The sequence below is a fragment of the Melozone crissalis genome, unplaced genomic scaffold, assembly GCF_028551555.1.
Source record: "Melozone crissalis strain CALT ecotype California unplaced genomic scaffold, PUWL_Pcris_2 ptg000114l_1, whole genome shotgun sequence".
In the NCBI taxonomy this organism is placed as follows: domain Eukaryota; kingdom Metazoa; phylum Chordata; class Aves; order Passeriformes; family Passerellidae; genus Melozone; species Melozone crissalis.
Window position 1 is genome coordinate 2930609 of NW_026535891.1, and position 17393 is coordinate 2948001.

Sequence of the window (17393 nt, forward strand, 5' to 3'; positions counted from 1 at the left end):
TTGATGCTGTTGCTGTTGGTTTTGTTCTTTCATTGCTGATTCAGGAAATTTTTCTTCTCTCAGACTTTTGGAATCTTTGTGCCTCCATGGGGAGCGGTAGGGAAAGGGGCAGTAGCGCCTGTTTTTTAGTGGCAACCCAGAACTGGAGAATCCCATTCCTAAAGTCCAAGAAAGCTGAACAAACACCATCTCTGCCAGTTTAACCAAGCAGCTGCATTTTGGACTAAATAAGAAGGAAATGGGTCCTGTGTCCTCTGGCACTGGGAGGAGCCTGGGGAGCCATGGGTGTACTGGGAGCACTGGGAGGGGGAAAGGGGAGCACTGGGTGCCCTGTGCAGCCCCCCCCGACTCGTGGTCATCACCCTAGGCAGGATGGGCCACCATGGGAGCCATGGGATGGGGACTCCCAGTGTCCCATATTGTCACAGCACGTTCCCATGGATGTCACTGGTGTCCTGCAGTCGCCCATGTGGTCCTGGCAGATCTGCGTGGGTCCCCTGGGGGTCCTTGGGGGGGGCAGTAAGAGACACCTGGCTTGGGGTGACACCCATGGGTGACACGTCCATGTCCCCACCCATCCCCCATACTCACCTCCTGCCCCCTCATGTCCTGCCCCTCCCCCACCTGCAGGGGATAAGGGTGTTCTGGGGAGCCCTGTGGGGATAAGGGGGGGTCTGAGGGGTGTGTGGGGAGGGGATCAGGCAGAGTCATGGCTGGAACTCCCCACTGACCTGTCCTGGGATTTCCTGAGAGCTGCAAGAAAAAGAGGATGGGGTGATCATAGGGTGTGCTGGGCCCCAACCCCACCTGGGACCTTTAAATGCTCACTGGAGCCCTGAGCCCCCACCAGACACTGATTTCTACTGGACTCCCAGGCCCCTGCAACCCAAAGCACCCCTGAGGAGCCCGAGAACACCTGAGGCACCCAGGTACTCCAAACCCCTCTCCAGGACCCCTGAACCACCTCAGGACCCTGATTCTTCACACAGCCCCTGAGCACCCCTCAAGCCTCAAGGAACCCCAAGAATGGAATGCAGGGAAGACCCCAAACTGCTTCAGGATCCCTGAAGAGCTCTCAAGATCCCTGCACAACTTTCCAATACCTCCCAAAAAGCCCCCAAAAGATCCCAGTGTCAACCCAATATTCCTCAAGGCCCTTCCTGGGACAGCCCAGGACCTTCCAAAAGGCCCCCAAAGCTGTGAGCACCCCAAGCAAAGGTCACTGGGGGCTCAGCTTCCTCCAGCTCAGGGGCTTTGGGTGATGCCTCAACGGCGCCCCCACTGTGTGTGGGGCTTCCCCCCAGTTCTTGTAGGACCTCGTCTACCTCCATTGTCACCCACCCTGGTGGTGGCACCAGTGACAGTCCCCGATGACAGCCAGGAGCAGGAGCAGGAACAGGAGGGTCCTGCCGACATTCACAGCCACTGCTGGGGACAGAGGGGACACATTGGGGTCACCCTGAACTGCAGGGACCCTGAAACCCCCAGCAACCCTGTGTGACCCCACCTGTGACCCAGGGTGAGCCAGGTGTCACCTTCAGGGCCAGCTCAGGGCTGAGTGCCCGGAACACGCAGTGCCCGTCGTGGTTGGTGGCCACGCACTGGTAGGTGCCCGAATGTCCCACATCGATGTCCCTGAGCTCCAGGAGGGGACCCCGGGCCACCTCCTGCCCATTGTGCAGCCAGGTGAAGGTGACAGGGGCTGAACCCACCTGCACCGAGCAGTGCAGGGTCACGCACCTGGTGTGACAGGGGACCGGGAGTGATGGTGGCATTGGCTAGGGGCACTGTGGGGACAGAGATGGTGCTGGCACCTGGTGAGATGGTATGGGGGTGCCGTGGGTGGGGTCACCCCCAGCCCGAGGGTCCCGCTCACCCATGACGGTGACATTCAGGGGGTCACTCTCGACCATGCTGTTCCTGTCACTGACCTGGCACTGGTACTGTCCGCTGTCATTGTCCCCAACATGGTGCAGCTCCAGGCGGAGCGTGGTCCCCAGCAGTGCCCCTGAGCCCTCCCGGTGCCAGAAGGACAGGGGGCCTGTCCCTTCGGCCACCACACAGCTCAGCACCAGGCTGTCCCTGAGTGCCACCTATCCCCCGGGGGGCTGCACTGACAGGGACATCCCCGAGGGTGGGACCCCTGCAGGAGGGCGGCACAGCAGAGGACAGTGAGGGACCTGGGTGGTCGGGCAGGGGCAGGAGGATCCCAGTGAAGGAAAGGTTGTTCAGAGATGGGGGGGGATTGCAAACAGGCGGATGGGGGTTCAGGGAAGGGACACCTGAAGAGGGAGGGGGGCGACACCAGGGAGGGTATGGGGATACAGGGAGCGGATGGTGGGACCTGGGGAATGTGTGGGGACCTCAGAGAGGGGTGGAGGGATGCAGGGAGGGATCTGGGGACCCAGTGAGCTATGGGTGGACACAAGCCAAGAATGGAGGGACCTGATGAGGGACCCGGGTCAGCAATGGCAGGACACGAAAAATTTGCCAGGGAAGGATGGGGGTACACATGTGGGATCCAGGGAGGGACCAGAGAAAGGAGCAGGGAAGCCGGGGAGGGATATGGGAATCTTAGGTGCCACAGGTCAGGTGTCAGGAAGGACTGGGCGTCTCCAGGCAGGGGACACGAGGAGGCTCTGGGGGCTTCCCGTTCCCATCTCCACACACACTGTGCACTGTGATGTGGAGCCGGGCACTGCTGTTCCGCACGGCCCCACCCTCGGATTGCACCTGGCAGCTGAAATTCCCCGAGTGAAAGACCCCCATGGCGGGCACCAGCAGCTGCGGGGACCCCTGCGGGCCCCCCACCACCTGCCCGTCCCGGTAGAACAGGTGCAGGAGGGGGGCTCGGGGCCGCAGTGGGCTGGGGGTGCTGAGGCAGCTGAGAGTAAGGGAGGACCCCACGGTGAGCTTGGGGGGACCCTCCAGCACTGGGACCGAGAAGAGCTCTGGGAAGGAGAGGGGAGGGGGATTTGTGAGCCTGAATCCCTGGGGAGGGGCTGTGGGGATGTTGCGGTAGGGGCTGTGGAGTGCTCACCATGCACTGTCACTCTCACCGGCACTGACCGCCACGACTTCTCTGATGTCCCGAATTTCACCCGGCCCTTGCAGCTGTAGCTGCCGCTGTGGTTCAGCTGCAGAGTGGGCAGGGACAGCTCGGTGCCATAGCGGAGCCTCCCCAGTTCCTTCCCCTCTCGGTAGAAGAACACTGAGTGGACCGTTCTGTTTCTCCAGCCCTGGCAGCGCAGGGTCACCATGTCCCCCTCCAGCAGCGCCCGCCCTGGCACCTGCAGCACCAACCAGGCTGGGGGACAGAGGGGACCTGTCACACCCGATGGCACCAGGACCCCCCCATTGTGTCACACCCAGCACACCACGGGTCCCCAGTTACCACACGGTTGCCCCCACTCTGGGATGCTCTGGGCTGTCCCCAGAGCAGGGGACAGGCTCTGGTCACACAGGAGGTGACCCATGGAGCGGAGCCCACCCAGAGCCCTCAGGGTCCCAGTGGGTGCCAGGCTGGGGACACCCAAAACCCCCTTACGTTGTAAGACTATCACCAGGGGGCTGCGCCCGGTGCCGGGTCTGTCACACCAGTAGGTGCCACTCTCGGTGACAGTGACGTGCTCCTGGCTCTCCTGCCACAAGCGCTGCCCATCCTTGTACCAGGCGGTGGCACCGGCAGTCCCCGAGCCCTGGCAGGTCAGTGTCACCCACAGCACCGGTGGTGTCCAGGGGGGCTCCACCAGGAGCTGGGTGGTCTGGACACCTGCGGGTGACAGGGGACACCAGCCTGCCTGGGCCAGCGTGGGGCTTGGGACAGCAGAGTGGGGCCATAGCATCCCCTGAGGACTCACCAGTGAGGCTGAGGGTCTGGGCTGGAAGGGAGAAGGGACAAGGCTGGGTGAGGGTGACACTCCAGGGACAGCAGCACGGGGGCATGGAGTGTGGGGCTGTTCCCAAAAGGTCTCAGTGGGGGCAATGGTGTGGCACAGATGTCTTGAGGACAAGGACACAGCAGCCAACCCTTGCTCAGGCATGGAGACGCTGTGCTGGCACAGGTCACCCCTGCCAGCCCCACAATCACATCCCAATGGTCCTGTGCCCATGGTCCATTTCTGATGGCACCTGTCCCCATGGCCCATCAACATGGTGTTTGTCCCCTTGTCCCTGTCCCTGCATTCCTGTGTTCCTGTCCCTGTCCCCACAGCTGCCTCAGCCCCAAGGTTCCTTCTGCCACATCCTTGTCCCCACATCTTCATCCCCCTGTCCCTGTCCCCACATTCCTGTCTCCTTTTTCTGTCCCCAAAGCTACCTCAAAACTCTGGTCACACTGGGCTCCATGCCCTGCTGGCATTGGGGACCTCAGGAGACCCCACAGCCCCCCTGTGCCCCCTCCCCTCCCCATGCCCGGGATGTCAGGCCCTTGCCCCTGGCATTCACCCCACAGGAGCAGCGCCACCTTCCCGGCCATCCCGATGTCCCCAGCCATGTGCACTGGCTGTCACTCACTGCCAGGGGTGGCTGTCCCCTGGGTGGTGGCTCTTTGGCCAAAGGGGAAGGAAGCGAGGTCAGGTCACACCCTCATGCGTGGGTGGCACCTGGTGGGATCAGGGTGGCCACAAGCTGGGGACAGGCTGTGGGCAGGGTGGGGACAGGATGGGGACAAGGCTGGGTGGGACACAGTGGGACATGGGGTTCCCAGGAGTGGGGGGGCTCAGGGGGTTTGTGGATGTGGGGATGGGTGTCCAACGGAATGGGGGGTCCCAGGGATGGGGTCCCTGGGAATGCGGGTGCTGAGGAGGGGGAGTCACTGGGAATGGGGGTCCCCACAGCTGAGGGGTCTCAGGGATGGGAGTGCCAGAGGAACGTAGGCTCCAGGGATTTGGGGTCATGGGATGGGGATGCTGGGGGAATGGGGGATCCTGTGGGAATGGGGGTCCTGTGAAAATCAAGGTCCTGTGGGAAAGGAATTTTAGGGATGGGATGAACAGCAGAGGGTTCCTTGGGAATGAGGTGTCCGGGGTCATGGAGATCCTGGGGAATGTGAGTACTGGGATACGGGTTCCAGAGAGGGGGAGACATAAGAAATGGGGTACCCATGATTTGATTTCCAGGGGAATGGAGGTGCCAGGGATGGGCAGTGGCTGGATGGGCCCATGGGTCTCAGCTCTTTCCCTGGGAACCTCAGATTTTGGGTGATCCAGAGCCCAGCACAGCCCCCACAAGGCGCCGGCAGCCTGCGGGTCACCCAAAACAGATTCTGAGGGGTTCTGGGTCTGTGAAGCTCCTGCAGCAGAGGTGAGAATTCTGTGGGGGAAAAAAGGCCCGCCTATGGTTTGCACAGCCCTGCAAGAAGCACAAACTTCAAAGGGAGCCCAAGCAGTGGCTCTGCGAGGGCCTTTGATGGTTTTCAGAGCAGGGCTGGCTGGAAACCCTCCCCCGGGAGGGGCAGCTGTGAGGGAACCAGCCCAGAAATATGGCAATTGATCATTTGTTCCTCTTTGTAAGGGACAGAGAGAACCACAAAACTACTGCACAATCCACAACAATGTGCTCAACATCCTGACCTGGACCCTCCTTCTTGAAGAATACCTGCAGCCTTCTGGAACCTCATGGAAAAAATGTTTGGGTTTGGGATGTGCCCGCCCGATAAAAGGGAAAAGTGTGGAAATACTGGGCAGGGGCTCTGCCCCACGCCAGTGGTGGGGCTGTGGGGAGGGATCCTTTCTGGATTCCAGGTGGCCCCGAAGCTGCTCCATCCCTGCCCTCCTCACCTGAGTGAAAGGCTGAGGATTTGCATGAATTGTGGTGTAAAGCCACCAGAGGTGCTGCTGTGGACCCGAGACCTGCCTGGGGTCAGGCGCTGCCTTCCTTCCATTCTGGATCATGGAGAGCAGTCGTGGGTGTAGCGCAGTGCGTGTGCCTGGCCCCGGGACACTGCTACGCTGCCAGTGGGCACTGGGATCCAACCTGCTGCCTTGGCGCCTTCTGCCCGCTGCTGGTGGTGGTGCCAGGAGCGATTGGTGCCCGTGAGTTTGCAAAAGGAGCGATTTCCCCTCCTCCCTCCCGTCTGAGGCCGCCATGGCCCCTGAGGGGATGGAGCTGGACCGAGGCACCGCCTTGCTGGCTGGGAGTGCTCCCTGCAGCGCCCCCCGGTTATAGTCCTCCCTGCTGGCCGCGGTTATAACTGCCACAAAAACCAACAGCGCTGAGCAGGAGGCTAAGTTCAGGGTTTGTGTTGTTTGTTCTGTTCTGGTTTATAAATTTCCATGTAAAGAGCTGATATTCCTTTTCCTACACTGTTACCTGGTATCCCCATAATCTTTGAAATTTAAAAAGAGTTTTAGGGATAGGTCTTCTTATTCCAGGAAGGTTCCTACTTTCCTTGGCAGATATTTCTCATTTAAATGAGTTGCCACTTCCTGGGTTCCAGCATGGATGGGACAGACATCCGAAGAGGAGACACGGTCAGGCACTTGCCCACCTCATGCTCTGCCTTTTAAGCCAATTGGGCCAACAAGGGCTCTCTCCCCAGTTGGCACTTCTGGTCACCCGGCCATTCAGGAGCTGGCTTTGGCAGAGTGTCACACTGTCCCCAGTGTGCCACGGCTGACAGAGTGATGGACAGATGGAGCCCTATCTCACCAAAAGCAAGTCCTGACCCATCCCTGTCACACATACGTGTTCGAAAATGCCTCCAGACATGAAGCTTTTCCTGTCTCTGACACCTCACCCTGTGCTGTGGCCTGATCCTGACTGTCCTGGAAAAGTGGGAGGCTCTCGGATCCCCACAGGGACTTTGTGTCATCCTGGTGTGGGGAACACGGCAGAGGAGGGATTTGGGACAGGGCAGAAGAGAATCCAGAGCCTCCTGAAGGCCACTTTGGCCGTCAGATCAAGGAAGGTCCAGGGCCCTGCCAGGTTCCTCTGGTGGAGGAAACATGCTGGGAAAATATCTGGGGTTTGTTCCTTGTTGGTGGCTTTCCCTCGAAACTGTTCCTTGTGTGACAATTTGGAGTCTGAACCTTGTTGCTGTTGCTGTTGGTTTTATTCTCTCTGGTTGCTGTTTCAGGAAATTGTTCTTCTCTCAGCCATTTGGGATCTTTGTGCCCCCACAGGGAGGCAGAGGGGCAGTTTTAGTGGCAGCACAGACACGAGTGGGTGCCCATGGATGGGGACCCCCAGTGCCCCCCAGTTTCCCCCAGTGTCACAGCACATTCCCGTAGATGTCACCGGGTTCCCGCCGTCGCCCCTGGGGTCCCCGCAGCTCCGCGTAGGTCACCTGGGGATCCTGGAGGGTGGTGGCACGGGTGGACGCTGCGAGAGACACAGGCTCTGGGATCTGGGTGGGGTGACCCTCGTGGGTGACGTGTCCCTCTGCGTGTGTCCCCCCCGTACTCACCCCCTGCCTTCTTGGTGACCACAATGTGGGTGTACAGCCCCTCCCCCTCCTCTGGGGGGGCCGGGGAATCCGGGGGGGCCCTGAGGGAATAAAGGGGATGTGGGGGAGGGAATGTGAGGTCTTGGGAGTTAGGGTAAAAGGGGACAGTGTGGTTAGAGCCTCCACCTACCTTTCCTGGTTCTTCCTGGCAACTGCAATGGAAGCAGGGGAGGGGTGACTGTGGCGTCCCAGGGCCCTGACCCCTCTCAGGATTCCTAAACCCCTTCAAGACCTCCCTGAAGACCCCCAGAATCCATGAGCCTTCCCAGTGTCTCCAGACAACTCACACTCAAGAACCCGAATCCCAGGAGGGACAGAGACTCCCCCAAAAACCCCCAGGGCCTTGGAAAGAATCACCAACATCCCTGCAGGACCATCCAGGAATTCCCAAAACCCTACAGGACCCCTAGACAAAGTCACAATTGTGGTGGGTATTTCCCTATGGTTTCTCCAATTCTGTGGGCCTCTACAGCTCCCTGGAACCCCCATCCCCCCCATTGTCACCCACCCACATGGTGCCACCAGTGGCAGGTCACAATGACACCCACGAGCAGGAGCAGGAAGAAAAGGGCCCCACCGACCCCTGAGGCCACTGCAAGAAACAGAGGGGGACACATCAGGGTCAGTAACACCCTAGGTGTCCTGCACTGCCTGGTGACCCCACCTGTGTCACCCCACCTGTGACCCAGGGTGAGCCAGGTGTCACCTCCAGGGCCAGCTCAGGGCTGAGAGCCCGGAACACGCGGTGCCCGTCCTGTCCCAGCTGGTTGGTGGCCACGCACTGGTAGGTGCCCGAATGTCCCACATCGATGTCCCTGAGCTCCAGGAGGGGACCCCAGGCCACCTCCTGCCCATTGTGCAGCCAGGTGAAGGTGACAGGGGCTGAGCCCACCTGCACCAAGCAGCGCAGGGTCATGTTGTCACCTGCACGCACCTGGTGTGACAGGGGACCGGGAGTGATGGTAGCATTGGCTACGGGCACTGTGGAGACAGAGACAGGGCTGGCACCTGGTGAGATGGTAGGGGGGTGCCGTGGATGGGGTCACCCCCAATCCGAGGGTCCCGCTCACCCAGGACAGTGACATTCAGGAGGTCACTCTCAGCCACGCTGTCCCCATCGCTGACCCGGCACCGGTACTGGCCGCTGTCATTGTCCCCAGCATGGCACAGCTCCAGGCAGGGGCCAATTCCCAGCAATGCCCCTGAGCCCTCCCGGTGCAAGGAGAAGGACAGGGGACCTGTCCCTATGGCCACCGCACAGCTCAGCACCAGGCTGTCCCCGAGTGCCACCTGTCCCCCAGGGGGCTGCGCTGACAGGGACACCCCCGAGGGCGGGACCCCTGCGAGAGAGTGGGACAGCAGGGGACAGTGAGGGACCCAGGGGGGTGTCAAGGAGGGGCAGGGGAATTCCAGTGAGGGAGAGGGGGTGCAGAGATTGGGGCGGGGGGGCATCGAAAGGAACCCCGAGAGATGATAAGGGGGTCAGGGAGGGAACACCTGGAGATGGAGGTGAGCAACCTGGGGACCTGGGAGTATGGGGACCCTGGGAGGGGATGGTGAGACTTGAGCAATGTTCAGAGACCTCAGAGAGGGGTGGAGGGACCCAGGGATGGGGAGGGGACCCAACGAAGGATGGAGGGAAACATGAGCCAGGAATGGGGGGACCTTAGGAGCAACCCGGAGCAGCAATGGCAGGACACAGAAAATGCACCAGGGAAGGTTGAGGGTACCCATGTAGGGGCTGGGGGTCCTGGGGAGAGACCCGAGAAAGGATGGGGGGGCAGGGGGGGATCTGGAAAACGTTGAGTGCCCCAGAGCAGACGTCAGGGAGGTCTGGGGGGTGCCAGGCAGTGTGGGGGACCGGAGGCATCTGTGGGGGCTCCCCATGCCCATCCCCACACTCACTGCACACCATGACGAGGAGCCGGTTGCTGCTCTTCTGCACGGACCCCCCCTGGGAGTGCACCTCACAGCCATAATTCCCCGAGTGGGAGACCCTCACAGTGGGCACCAGCAGCTGCGGGGACCTCTGCGGGCCCCCCACCACCTGTCGGTCCTGGTAGAACACGTGCAGGAGGGGGGCTCGGGGCCTCAGGGTGTTGGGGGTGCTGAGGCAGCTGAGATTCAGGGGGGACCCCTCAGTGAGCTCGTGGGGACCCTTCAGTACTGGCACCGAGAAGAGCTCTGGGAAGGAGAGGAGAGGTGAGGACTGTGCGTCTGAGTGCACTGGGAAGTGGCTTTGGGGTTGTCAAGATATTGGAGTTCCAGCCGTGTGGGTGCTCACCATGCACTGTCACTGTCACTGGTGCTGACCGTGACTGCCAGGACCCCACCAAGCCCTCACATCTGTAGCGGCCACTGTGGTGCCGCTGCAGAGGTGAAAGGGACAGCTTGGTCCCCCTGAGGGACCCCCTGAGATCCTTCTCCTCCCAGTAAAATTGCACCCTGGTGAGATGGTTGTCCTGCCGGCACCAGCAGCGCAGTGTCAAGGTGTCCCCCTCCAGCAGTGCCTGCGCTGACACCTGCAGCGCCAGTGGGTCTGTGGGACAGGAAGGTCACATCTCACTGATGAGAGTGTTCTGAGGTGGGTGCCCATAGCACCGGGGACATGTGGGTGCTCTGGGGTGCTCTGGGGTGCGCTGGGATGTCCCTGTGTGCAGGGCACAGGCTCTTGCCACATGAGGGGTGTGAGGCCACCTACGGAGTGGAGCACACCCTTACCGCTCTGGTGCCCCCATGATTTTTAAAGGTCTCCCCTCACCATCTAAGACTGTCAAGGAGGGGCTGCGCCCAGTGCCAGGTCTGTCACATGTGTAGGTGCCACTCTCGGTGACACTGAGGCGGTCCTGTCCCTCCTGCCAGCAACGCTGCCTGTCCTTGTACCAGGTGGTGGCACCGGCAGTCCCCGAGCCCTGGCAGATCAGTGTCACCCGGTCCCAGAGCACCGCCGGCCTCCAGGAGGGCTCCACCAGGAGCTGGGTGGTCTGGGCACCTGTGGGTGACAGGGGACACCAGCCTGCCAGGGCCAGTGTAGGGCTGGGGACAGCGAGGTGGGGACATGGCATCCCCTGAGGACTCACCAGCGAGGCTGAGGGTCTGGGCTGGAAGGGAGAAGGGGCAGGGCTCAGTGGGGGTGTCACTATGGGGACAGAGGCACATGGGGTACAGGGTGTGGTGGCTGTCCCCGAACTGTCCCCGTGGGGACAGATGCTCTTGTGGGAAAGTGTGTGGGTGATCCCCAGAAGTCTGGACAGGCAGGGGGACATGTCTGTGTCACAGCCACCCATGCACCACATCCCTGTGGCACAGACACCTTGGGAACAGGGACCCTGAGGCCACCCCTGGCTGAGGCAGAACATGGGGACACTGTGGACACCCCAGGCACGAGGACACCACGGACACAGCCCATGCTGGCCCAGGTCACTCCCACCAGTTCATGATCCCATCCCCATGATCCCATCCCCATGGCCACATCCTCAGCGTTCTTGTCCCCTTCTGTCCCTGCATCCCAGTTCCCTTGTCCCTATCCCTGGAGCTGCCTGAGCCCAAAGGTGCCAGTCCCCACATTCCTGTCCCCACATTCCCATCCCCAAATTCCTGCCCCTTCTTCCTGTCCCCAAAGCCACTCTACATCCCCAGTCACATCCAGGTCCACTGTGGGTAACATGGACTGGCTCTGCTGTCATTGGGGACCTCAGGGGACCCCACAGTCCCCCTGTGCCCCCTTCCCTCCCCATCCCCAGGGTGTCAGGCCCGTGCCTGGGACACTCACCCCACAGGAGCAACGCCACCTTCCCGGCCATCCTGGTGTCCCCAAACATGTGCACTGGCTGTCATTTGCTGCTGTGGCCACTGCTCCCCTGGGTGGCGGCTCTTCGGATGAAGGGGAAGGAAGCGAGGTCACGTCTCGACCTCATGTGTAGGTGGCCCTTAGTGGGGGCAGGGTGGGGACAGGCTGTGGACACGGGTGGGTGGGACAAAATGGGTCATGGGATTCCCAGGAGTGGGGAACTTGGTGGTTTTTGGAAGGCAGGAATGGGGTCACTGGTAAATGGGGTCCTGAGGAGGGGGAATATCCGGCAATGGGGATGCCATGGGAATGGGTATCTCCATACCTGGGGGGACTCATGGATGGGAGTCCCAGGGGAATGTGGGCTCCAAGGATTTCAATTCATTGGATGGGGGAATGGTGGGCCCTAGGAAGATTTCAGGGGATGGAATGAATGGGAAGGGGTTTCTTGGGAATGGGGTGCTGGGCCATGGAGATCCTAGGGAATGTCAGTGTTGGGATGGGGGCTGCAGAGGGAGTGGGACATAAGGAATGGAGGTCCCATGTTTCCGTTCCCGGGGAAATGGGGGTGCCAGGGATGGGCAGTAGCTGGGTGAGCCCATGGGTTGCAGCTCCTTCCCCGGGTGCTTCAGATTTTGGGGTGATCCAGAGCGAGCACCACCCCCACATGGTGCCGGTGTCCAGGGTGTCACCCCAGAGAGATTCTGAGCTGCTCTGGGTCTGTGTCCCCCAGCCTCCAGTGATTTTTCCCTCTCTTTATTCCATTTCCATCATTTTACCCCTCAATTTCACAACCCGCCAGTTTGTGCCTTGAGGATCCTGTGTAGCTCCTGAGCAGGGAATGTGTTGGGGAAAGCCCAGGGTGGGGGAAGCCCAGGGTGGGGAAAGCAGGGGTGAGGGGTCTGCAGGAAGGGCTGGGGAGGCTGTGGGGGATGGGGGAGTGCAGCTTTTACCCCCCAACACTTTCAGTTTCTGTCTCCCGCAGAAGAAGGAAAAGGCCATTTGACGCCTTTCTCACATGGGGGTGAAGGGTTCTGTCCTTAGGGGGCACATCCAGGAGGCTCCTGTCCCAGGGGGGATCCTGACCCAGGGGGGACACATGCTGGAGAAGAGGGTCCTGTCCTGGAGCTTGGCAGCTTGAGAGATGTCCAGACTTCGTCATTCTTGCTCGTCCCGTGCTGGCTCTGAGCCAGCAAGAGCAGCTGGGGAATGGAACCCTGAGCAGGAAGGAGCTCCCAAACTCCTGCTCCTTGAAGCCAGTGGCCATCCAAGGGTGGGGCCCAGCCATGGCTCAGCCCCACTGCACAGGGATGGCCATTGCCCAGCTCTGCTCTGGTCAGCCCCAGGTGGCAGCCAGGACCTGAGGGTCCCCATTTCCCCCTTGGCTTTGTTTCTGGCAGCTTTAGAGCTGCTGCAGAGGTGAGAATTCTGTGTGGGCGGAAAAGGGCTGCCTGTGGTTTGCTCAGCTCTGCAAGAAGCACACAAAACCCAAAGAGAGCTCAAGCAGTGGCTCTGCAAGGGCCTTTGATGGTTTTCAGAGCAGGGCTTGCTGGAAACCCTTCCTGCAGGGGCAGCTGTGGGAGAACCAGCCTGGAAATGCAGCAATTGATCATTTCTTGCTCTCGGTAAGGGAATGAGAGTACCTCAAAATTACTGCAAATCGCACAACAATATGGCAACAACCTTCCTGGGAACATTCTTCTTGTACAAAATCTGCAGCCTTGAGGAACCTCATGGAAAGAATGCTTGGATTCCGACTTTGTCCACAAAAATAGAGAGAAAACTGTGAAAGTATTGCTCAGTGGCTCTACCCGTGGCTGTGGTGGGACTGTGGGAAGTGACTCTGTGTGGATTCCAGGTGTCCCCAAAGCTGCTCCATCCTTGCCCTCCTCATCTGAGGGAAAGGCTGAGGATTTGCAGGAATTGTGGTGTAAAGCCACCACAGGTGCTGCTGTGGACCTGAGACCTGAGACCTGCCTCGGGTCAGGTGCTGCCTTCCTTCCATTCTGATTCATGGAGAGCGGTCGCAGGTGTTGCGCAGGGTGTGTGCCTGGCCCTGAGACACTGCTACGCTGCCAGTGGGCACTGGGATCCAACCTGCTGCCTTGGCGGCTTCTGCCTGCTGCCGGTGGTGGTGCCGAGACTGATTGGTGCCCGTGAGTTTGCAAAAGGAGCGATTTCCCCTCCTCCCTCCCTTCCGAGGCCGCCATCGCCCCTGAGGGGATGGACCTGGGCCGGGGCGCCCCCTGCTGGCCAGGAGTGCTGCCTGCAGTGCCCCCTGCTGGCCATGGTTATAACTGCCACAACAACAAACACGTTCTGGGTTTGTGTTGTTGTTCTATACTTATTTGTAAATTTCCCAGTTAAAAGCTGTTATTCATTCTCCAACACTTTGGTCTGGTATCCCCATAATCTTTGAAATTAGAAAAAGTTTAGAGATGGGTCTTCTTTTCATTCCAGGAACATTCCCACATACCTTGGCAGATATTCCTCGTTTAAATCAGTAGCCAACTCCTGGATCCGGCGTGGATGCGACAGACACCCCATGAGGAGACAGGGTCAGGGATTTGGCCACCTCATGCTCTGCCTTTTAAGCCAGTCGGGCCACCATGGGCCCTCACCCCGGATTGCACTTCTGGTCACTCGGCCACACCAGACCTGGGTTTGGCAGAGCATCACACTGTCCGCAGTGTGCCATGGCTGACAGACTGATGGCGAGACGGGGCCCTGTCTCGCCAAAAGCAAGGCCTGACCTACCCCTGCCACACACAGCTGTTCCAAAATGTCTCCAGACATCAAAATTTCCTGTCTCTGACACCCCACCCTGTGCCATGGCCTGAACCCTACTGCCCTGGAAAAGGGGATGCTCCAGAACCCCCACAGGGCCTTTGTGACATCCTCGTGTGGGGAACACGGCAGAGGAGATTTTTGGGACAGGGGAGAAGAGAATCCAGAGCCTGCTGAAGGCTGCTTGGGCCATCAGAACAAGGAAGGTCCAGGACCCTGCCAGGTTCCTCTGGTGGAGGAAACGTGCCTGGGGGAGTGTTTGGGGTTTGTTCCTTTTTGTGGCTTTCCCTGGAAATCGTTCCTTGTGTGACAATTTGGAGTCTGAACCTTGTTGCTTTTGCTGTTGGTTTTATTCTCTCTCATTGCTGTTAAAAGAAATTGTTTCTTCTCTCAGCCATTTGGGATCTTTGTGCCTCTCTGGGGAGAGGAGGGGCAGTTTTTAGTGGTAGCAAACACACGAGTGGGTGCCCATGGGTGGGGACCCCCAGTGCCCCCAGTTCCCCACAGTGTCACAGCACATTCCCGTAGATGTCACCGAGTTCCCGTGGTTGCCCCTGGGGTCCCTGCAGCTCCGCGTAGGTCACCTGGGGATCCTGCAGGCTGGTGGCACGGTGGGACTCTGCGAGAGACAGAGGCTGTGGGATCTGGGTGGGGTGACCCTCGTGGGTGACGTGTCCCTCTGTGTGTGTCCCCCCTATACTCATCCCCTGCCCTCTTGGTGACCACGACGTGGCTGTACAGCACCTCCCCACCTCTGGGGGGGCTGGGGGATCCGGGGGAGCCCTGAGGGAATAAAGGGAGTGCGGGAAAGGGAATGGGAGGTCTTGGGGGATGGGGTAAAAGGAGAGAGTGTGGTTTGAGTCCCCCACTCACCTTTCCTGCTGCTTCCTGGCGGCTGCAAAAGAAAGAGGGGAGGGGTGAATGTGGGGTCCCAGTGCCCTGCCCCGTCTAAGCATTCCTGAACTCCCATTGGACCCTTAATTCCCCTCAGGACCACCAAGCATCTTTGGAGCCGCCCTCCCCAGAACTCAGTGCCTCTGATGAACTCAGCCTCAAGAACCAAAAGCCCAGAAGTTACAGAGACCCCCAAACACACCCAGGATCTTTGAAAGAAGCCCCAACATACCTGCAGAACCCTCCAGCACCACCCCAAATTCTTCAGGCCCACCAGTCAAGTCACAATTCTGAGGCTGTGGGTGCTGCCCTATCACTCCCCAACACTTGGGGCCTCTACAGCTCCCTGGGACCCCTGTCCCCATATTGTCACCCACCCTGACGGTGCCACCGGTTCCAGGCAACAATGACACCCACGAGCAGGAGCAGGAACAAAGGGCCCCACTGACCCATGTCACCACTGGAAAAAACAGGAAAGGACACATCAAGATCACCCATCACCCCAGGAGTCCTGCACTCCCTAGTGACCCTTTGTGACCACACCTATTACCCAGGGTGAGCCAGGCGTCACCTCCATTGCCAGCTCAGGGCTGAGTGCCTGGAACACGCGGTGCCCGTCCTGTCCCAGCTGGTTGGTGACCATGCACTGGTAGGTGCCTGAGTGCCCCACGTCGATGTCCCTGAGCTCCAGGAGGGGACCCCAGGCCACCTGCTGCCCATTGTGCAGCCAGGTGAAGGTGACAGGGGCTGAGCCCACCTGCACCAAGCAGCGCAGGGTCACCTTGTCATCTGCACGCACCTGGTGTGACAGGGGACCGGGAGTGGTGGTGGCATTGGCCATGGGCACTGTGGGGCCAGAGACAAGGCTGAGGCCACAGGGAGGAGCTGGCAGCTGGTGTGAGGGGATAGGGATGGGGGGATGGGTGTGATGGGGGATGTCAGACATGGGGTAAAATCATGGAGGGGTGAGGGACACAGAAGAGAGGTGGGAGGACACAAGAAAGGTGTCAGGGGGACCTGGAGGTCCCCAACCAGGGGACTTGGGGCGTCTCTGTGGGGTCCCCGTGCCCATTCGCACTTACTGCTAACCATGACACGGAGCTGGACGCTGCACTTCTGCACAGCCCCCTCTTCGGAGTGCACCTGGCACTGTAATTCCCATAGTGGGAGACCCCCACGGTGGGCACCAGCAGCTGCGGGGACCCCTGCGGGCCTCTCACCACCTGCCCGTCTTGGTAGAACACGTGCAGGAGGGGGGCTAGGGCAGCAGGGGTCTAGGGGTGCTGAGGCAGCTGACAGTCAGAGGGGACCCCTGAATGGGCTTGCGGGGAACCACCAGCACTGGCACCGAGAAGAGCTCAGGGAAGGAGAGGGGAGGTGAGGACTGTGACTCTGAGTGTGCTGGGAAGCGGCTTTGGGGAGGTCAGGATTTTGGAGTTCCAGCCATGGGCATGCTCACCGTGCACTGTCACTGTCCCTGGCAATGACTATGCTCACAGTGACACTTCAGAATCCACCAAGCCCCTGCAGCTGTAGTTTCCACTGTGGTGCAGCTGCAGCGGGGACAACAACAGCTCGGTCCCTCTAGGGACCCCTCCACCTCCTTGTCCCCATGGTAGAATTGCACCTTGGTGACCGGCATGTCCCACCAGCGTCAGCATCGCACTGTCACTGTGTCCCCATCCAGCAGCTCCTGTGCCAGCACCCGCAACTCTAACTGGACTGCAGGACACAGGGATCCTGTCACTCTAGGGTCCCGTTTTCATGGGGATCCCCCCATTGGGTCACACCCAGTGTACAAGGGGTCCCCAATTCCAACACAGGTTCCCCCACACTGACATGCTCTGGGATGCTCACCTTGTACTGTCACTGTCACCCACAGTGACTCCTGTTGCCCCCAGGATCCCACCCAACTCCTGCAGCTGTACTTGCCGCTTTGGCTCAGCTGCAGAGGGGCCAAGGATAGCTTGGTACTATCACGGAGTCCCCCCAGTTTCTTCCCCTTGGGGTAGAAGGACACCGAGGTGACCGTGCAGTTCCACCGGCCCCGGCAGCACAGTGTCACCCTGTTCCCCTCCAGCAGTGCCCATGCTGGCCTGTGCAGCACCAGTGGGTCTGGGGGACAGAGGGGTCCTGTCACACCCAATGACACCCAATGATCCCCCATTTGGTCACACCCAGGGCACCAGGGGTGCCCAATTCCAACACGGGGGTCCCTCTACACTGTGATGCTCTGGGATGTCCCCAGAGCAGGGGACAGGCTCAGGTCACACAGGAGGTGACCCATAGAGCACAGACCACGCAGAGCCCTCAGGGTCCCTGTGGGTGCCAGGCTGGGGACACCCAAATCCCCCTCACCGTCTGAGACTCTCACAGTGGAACTGAGCCCAGTGCTGGGTCTGTCACATGTGTAGGTACCAGTCTCAGTGAAAATGAAGTGGTCGCGTCTCTCCTGCCGCCAGTGCTGCCCATCCT

The 17393-nt window shown here is 60.1% G+C and overlaps 1 protein-coding gene across 1 annotated transcript; it reads right to left on the reverse strand.

Annotated features, from left to right (window-relative positions):
- Positions 1 to 422: 422 nt before the first annotated feature.
- Positions 423 to 16560, reverse strand: LOC128948114 (Fc receptor-like protein 2). The gene is made up of 17 exons (XM_054292702.1): positions 16519 to 16560; positions 14898 to 14919; positions 14543 to 14643; positions 11239 to 11320; positions 10528 to 10548; positions 10209 to 10439; positions 9732 to 9986; positions 9353 to 9631; positions 8518 to 8787; positions 8126 to 8428; positions 7956 to 8039; positions 7578 to 7599; positions 7409 to 7488; positions 3041 to 3211; positions 1932 to 2047; positions 592 to 654; positions 423 to 506 (listed from the first exon to the last, which is right to left on the reverse strand). Exons 1-17 carry the CDS (start codon positions 16558 to 16560, stop codon positions 423 to 425), a joined length of 2226 nt encoding a protein of 741 aa, XP_054148677.1.
- Between the last annotated feature and the right edge of the window lie 833 nt (positions 16561 to 17393).

Excerpts from the sequence above, each read along its gene's own strand:
- LOC128948114 (XM_054292702.1), bottom strand. The coding sequence starts at position 16,560 with ATGCCGGTCACCAAGGTGCAATTCTACCATGGGGACAAGGAG. Across the intron at positions 11,321-14,542 it reads TCGGTGACATCTACGGGAAT|AGCCGCCACCCAGGGGAGCA; the intron begins GTGCTGTGACAC and ends CTTCATCCGAAG. Across the intron at positions 8,040-8,125 it reads TGGCTCACCCTGGGTCACAG|TGGCCTCAGGGGTCGGTGGG; the intron begins GTGGGGTGACAC and ends TGTTTCTTGCAG.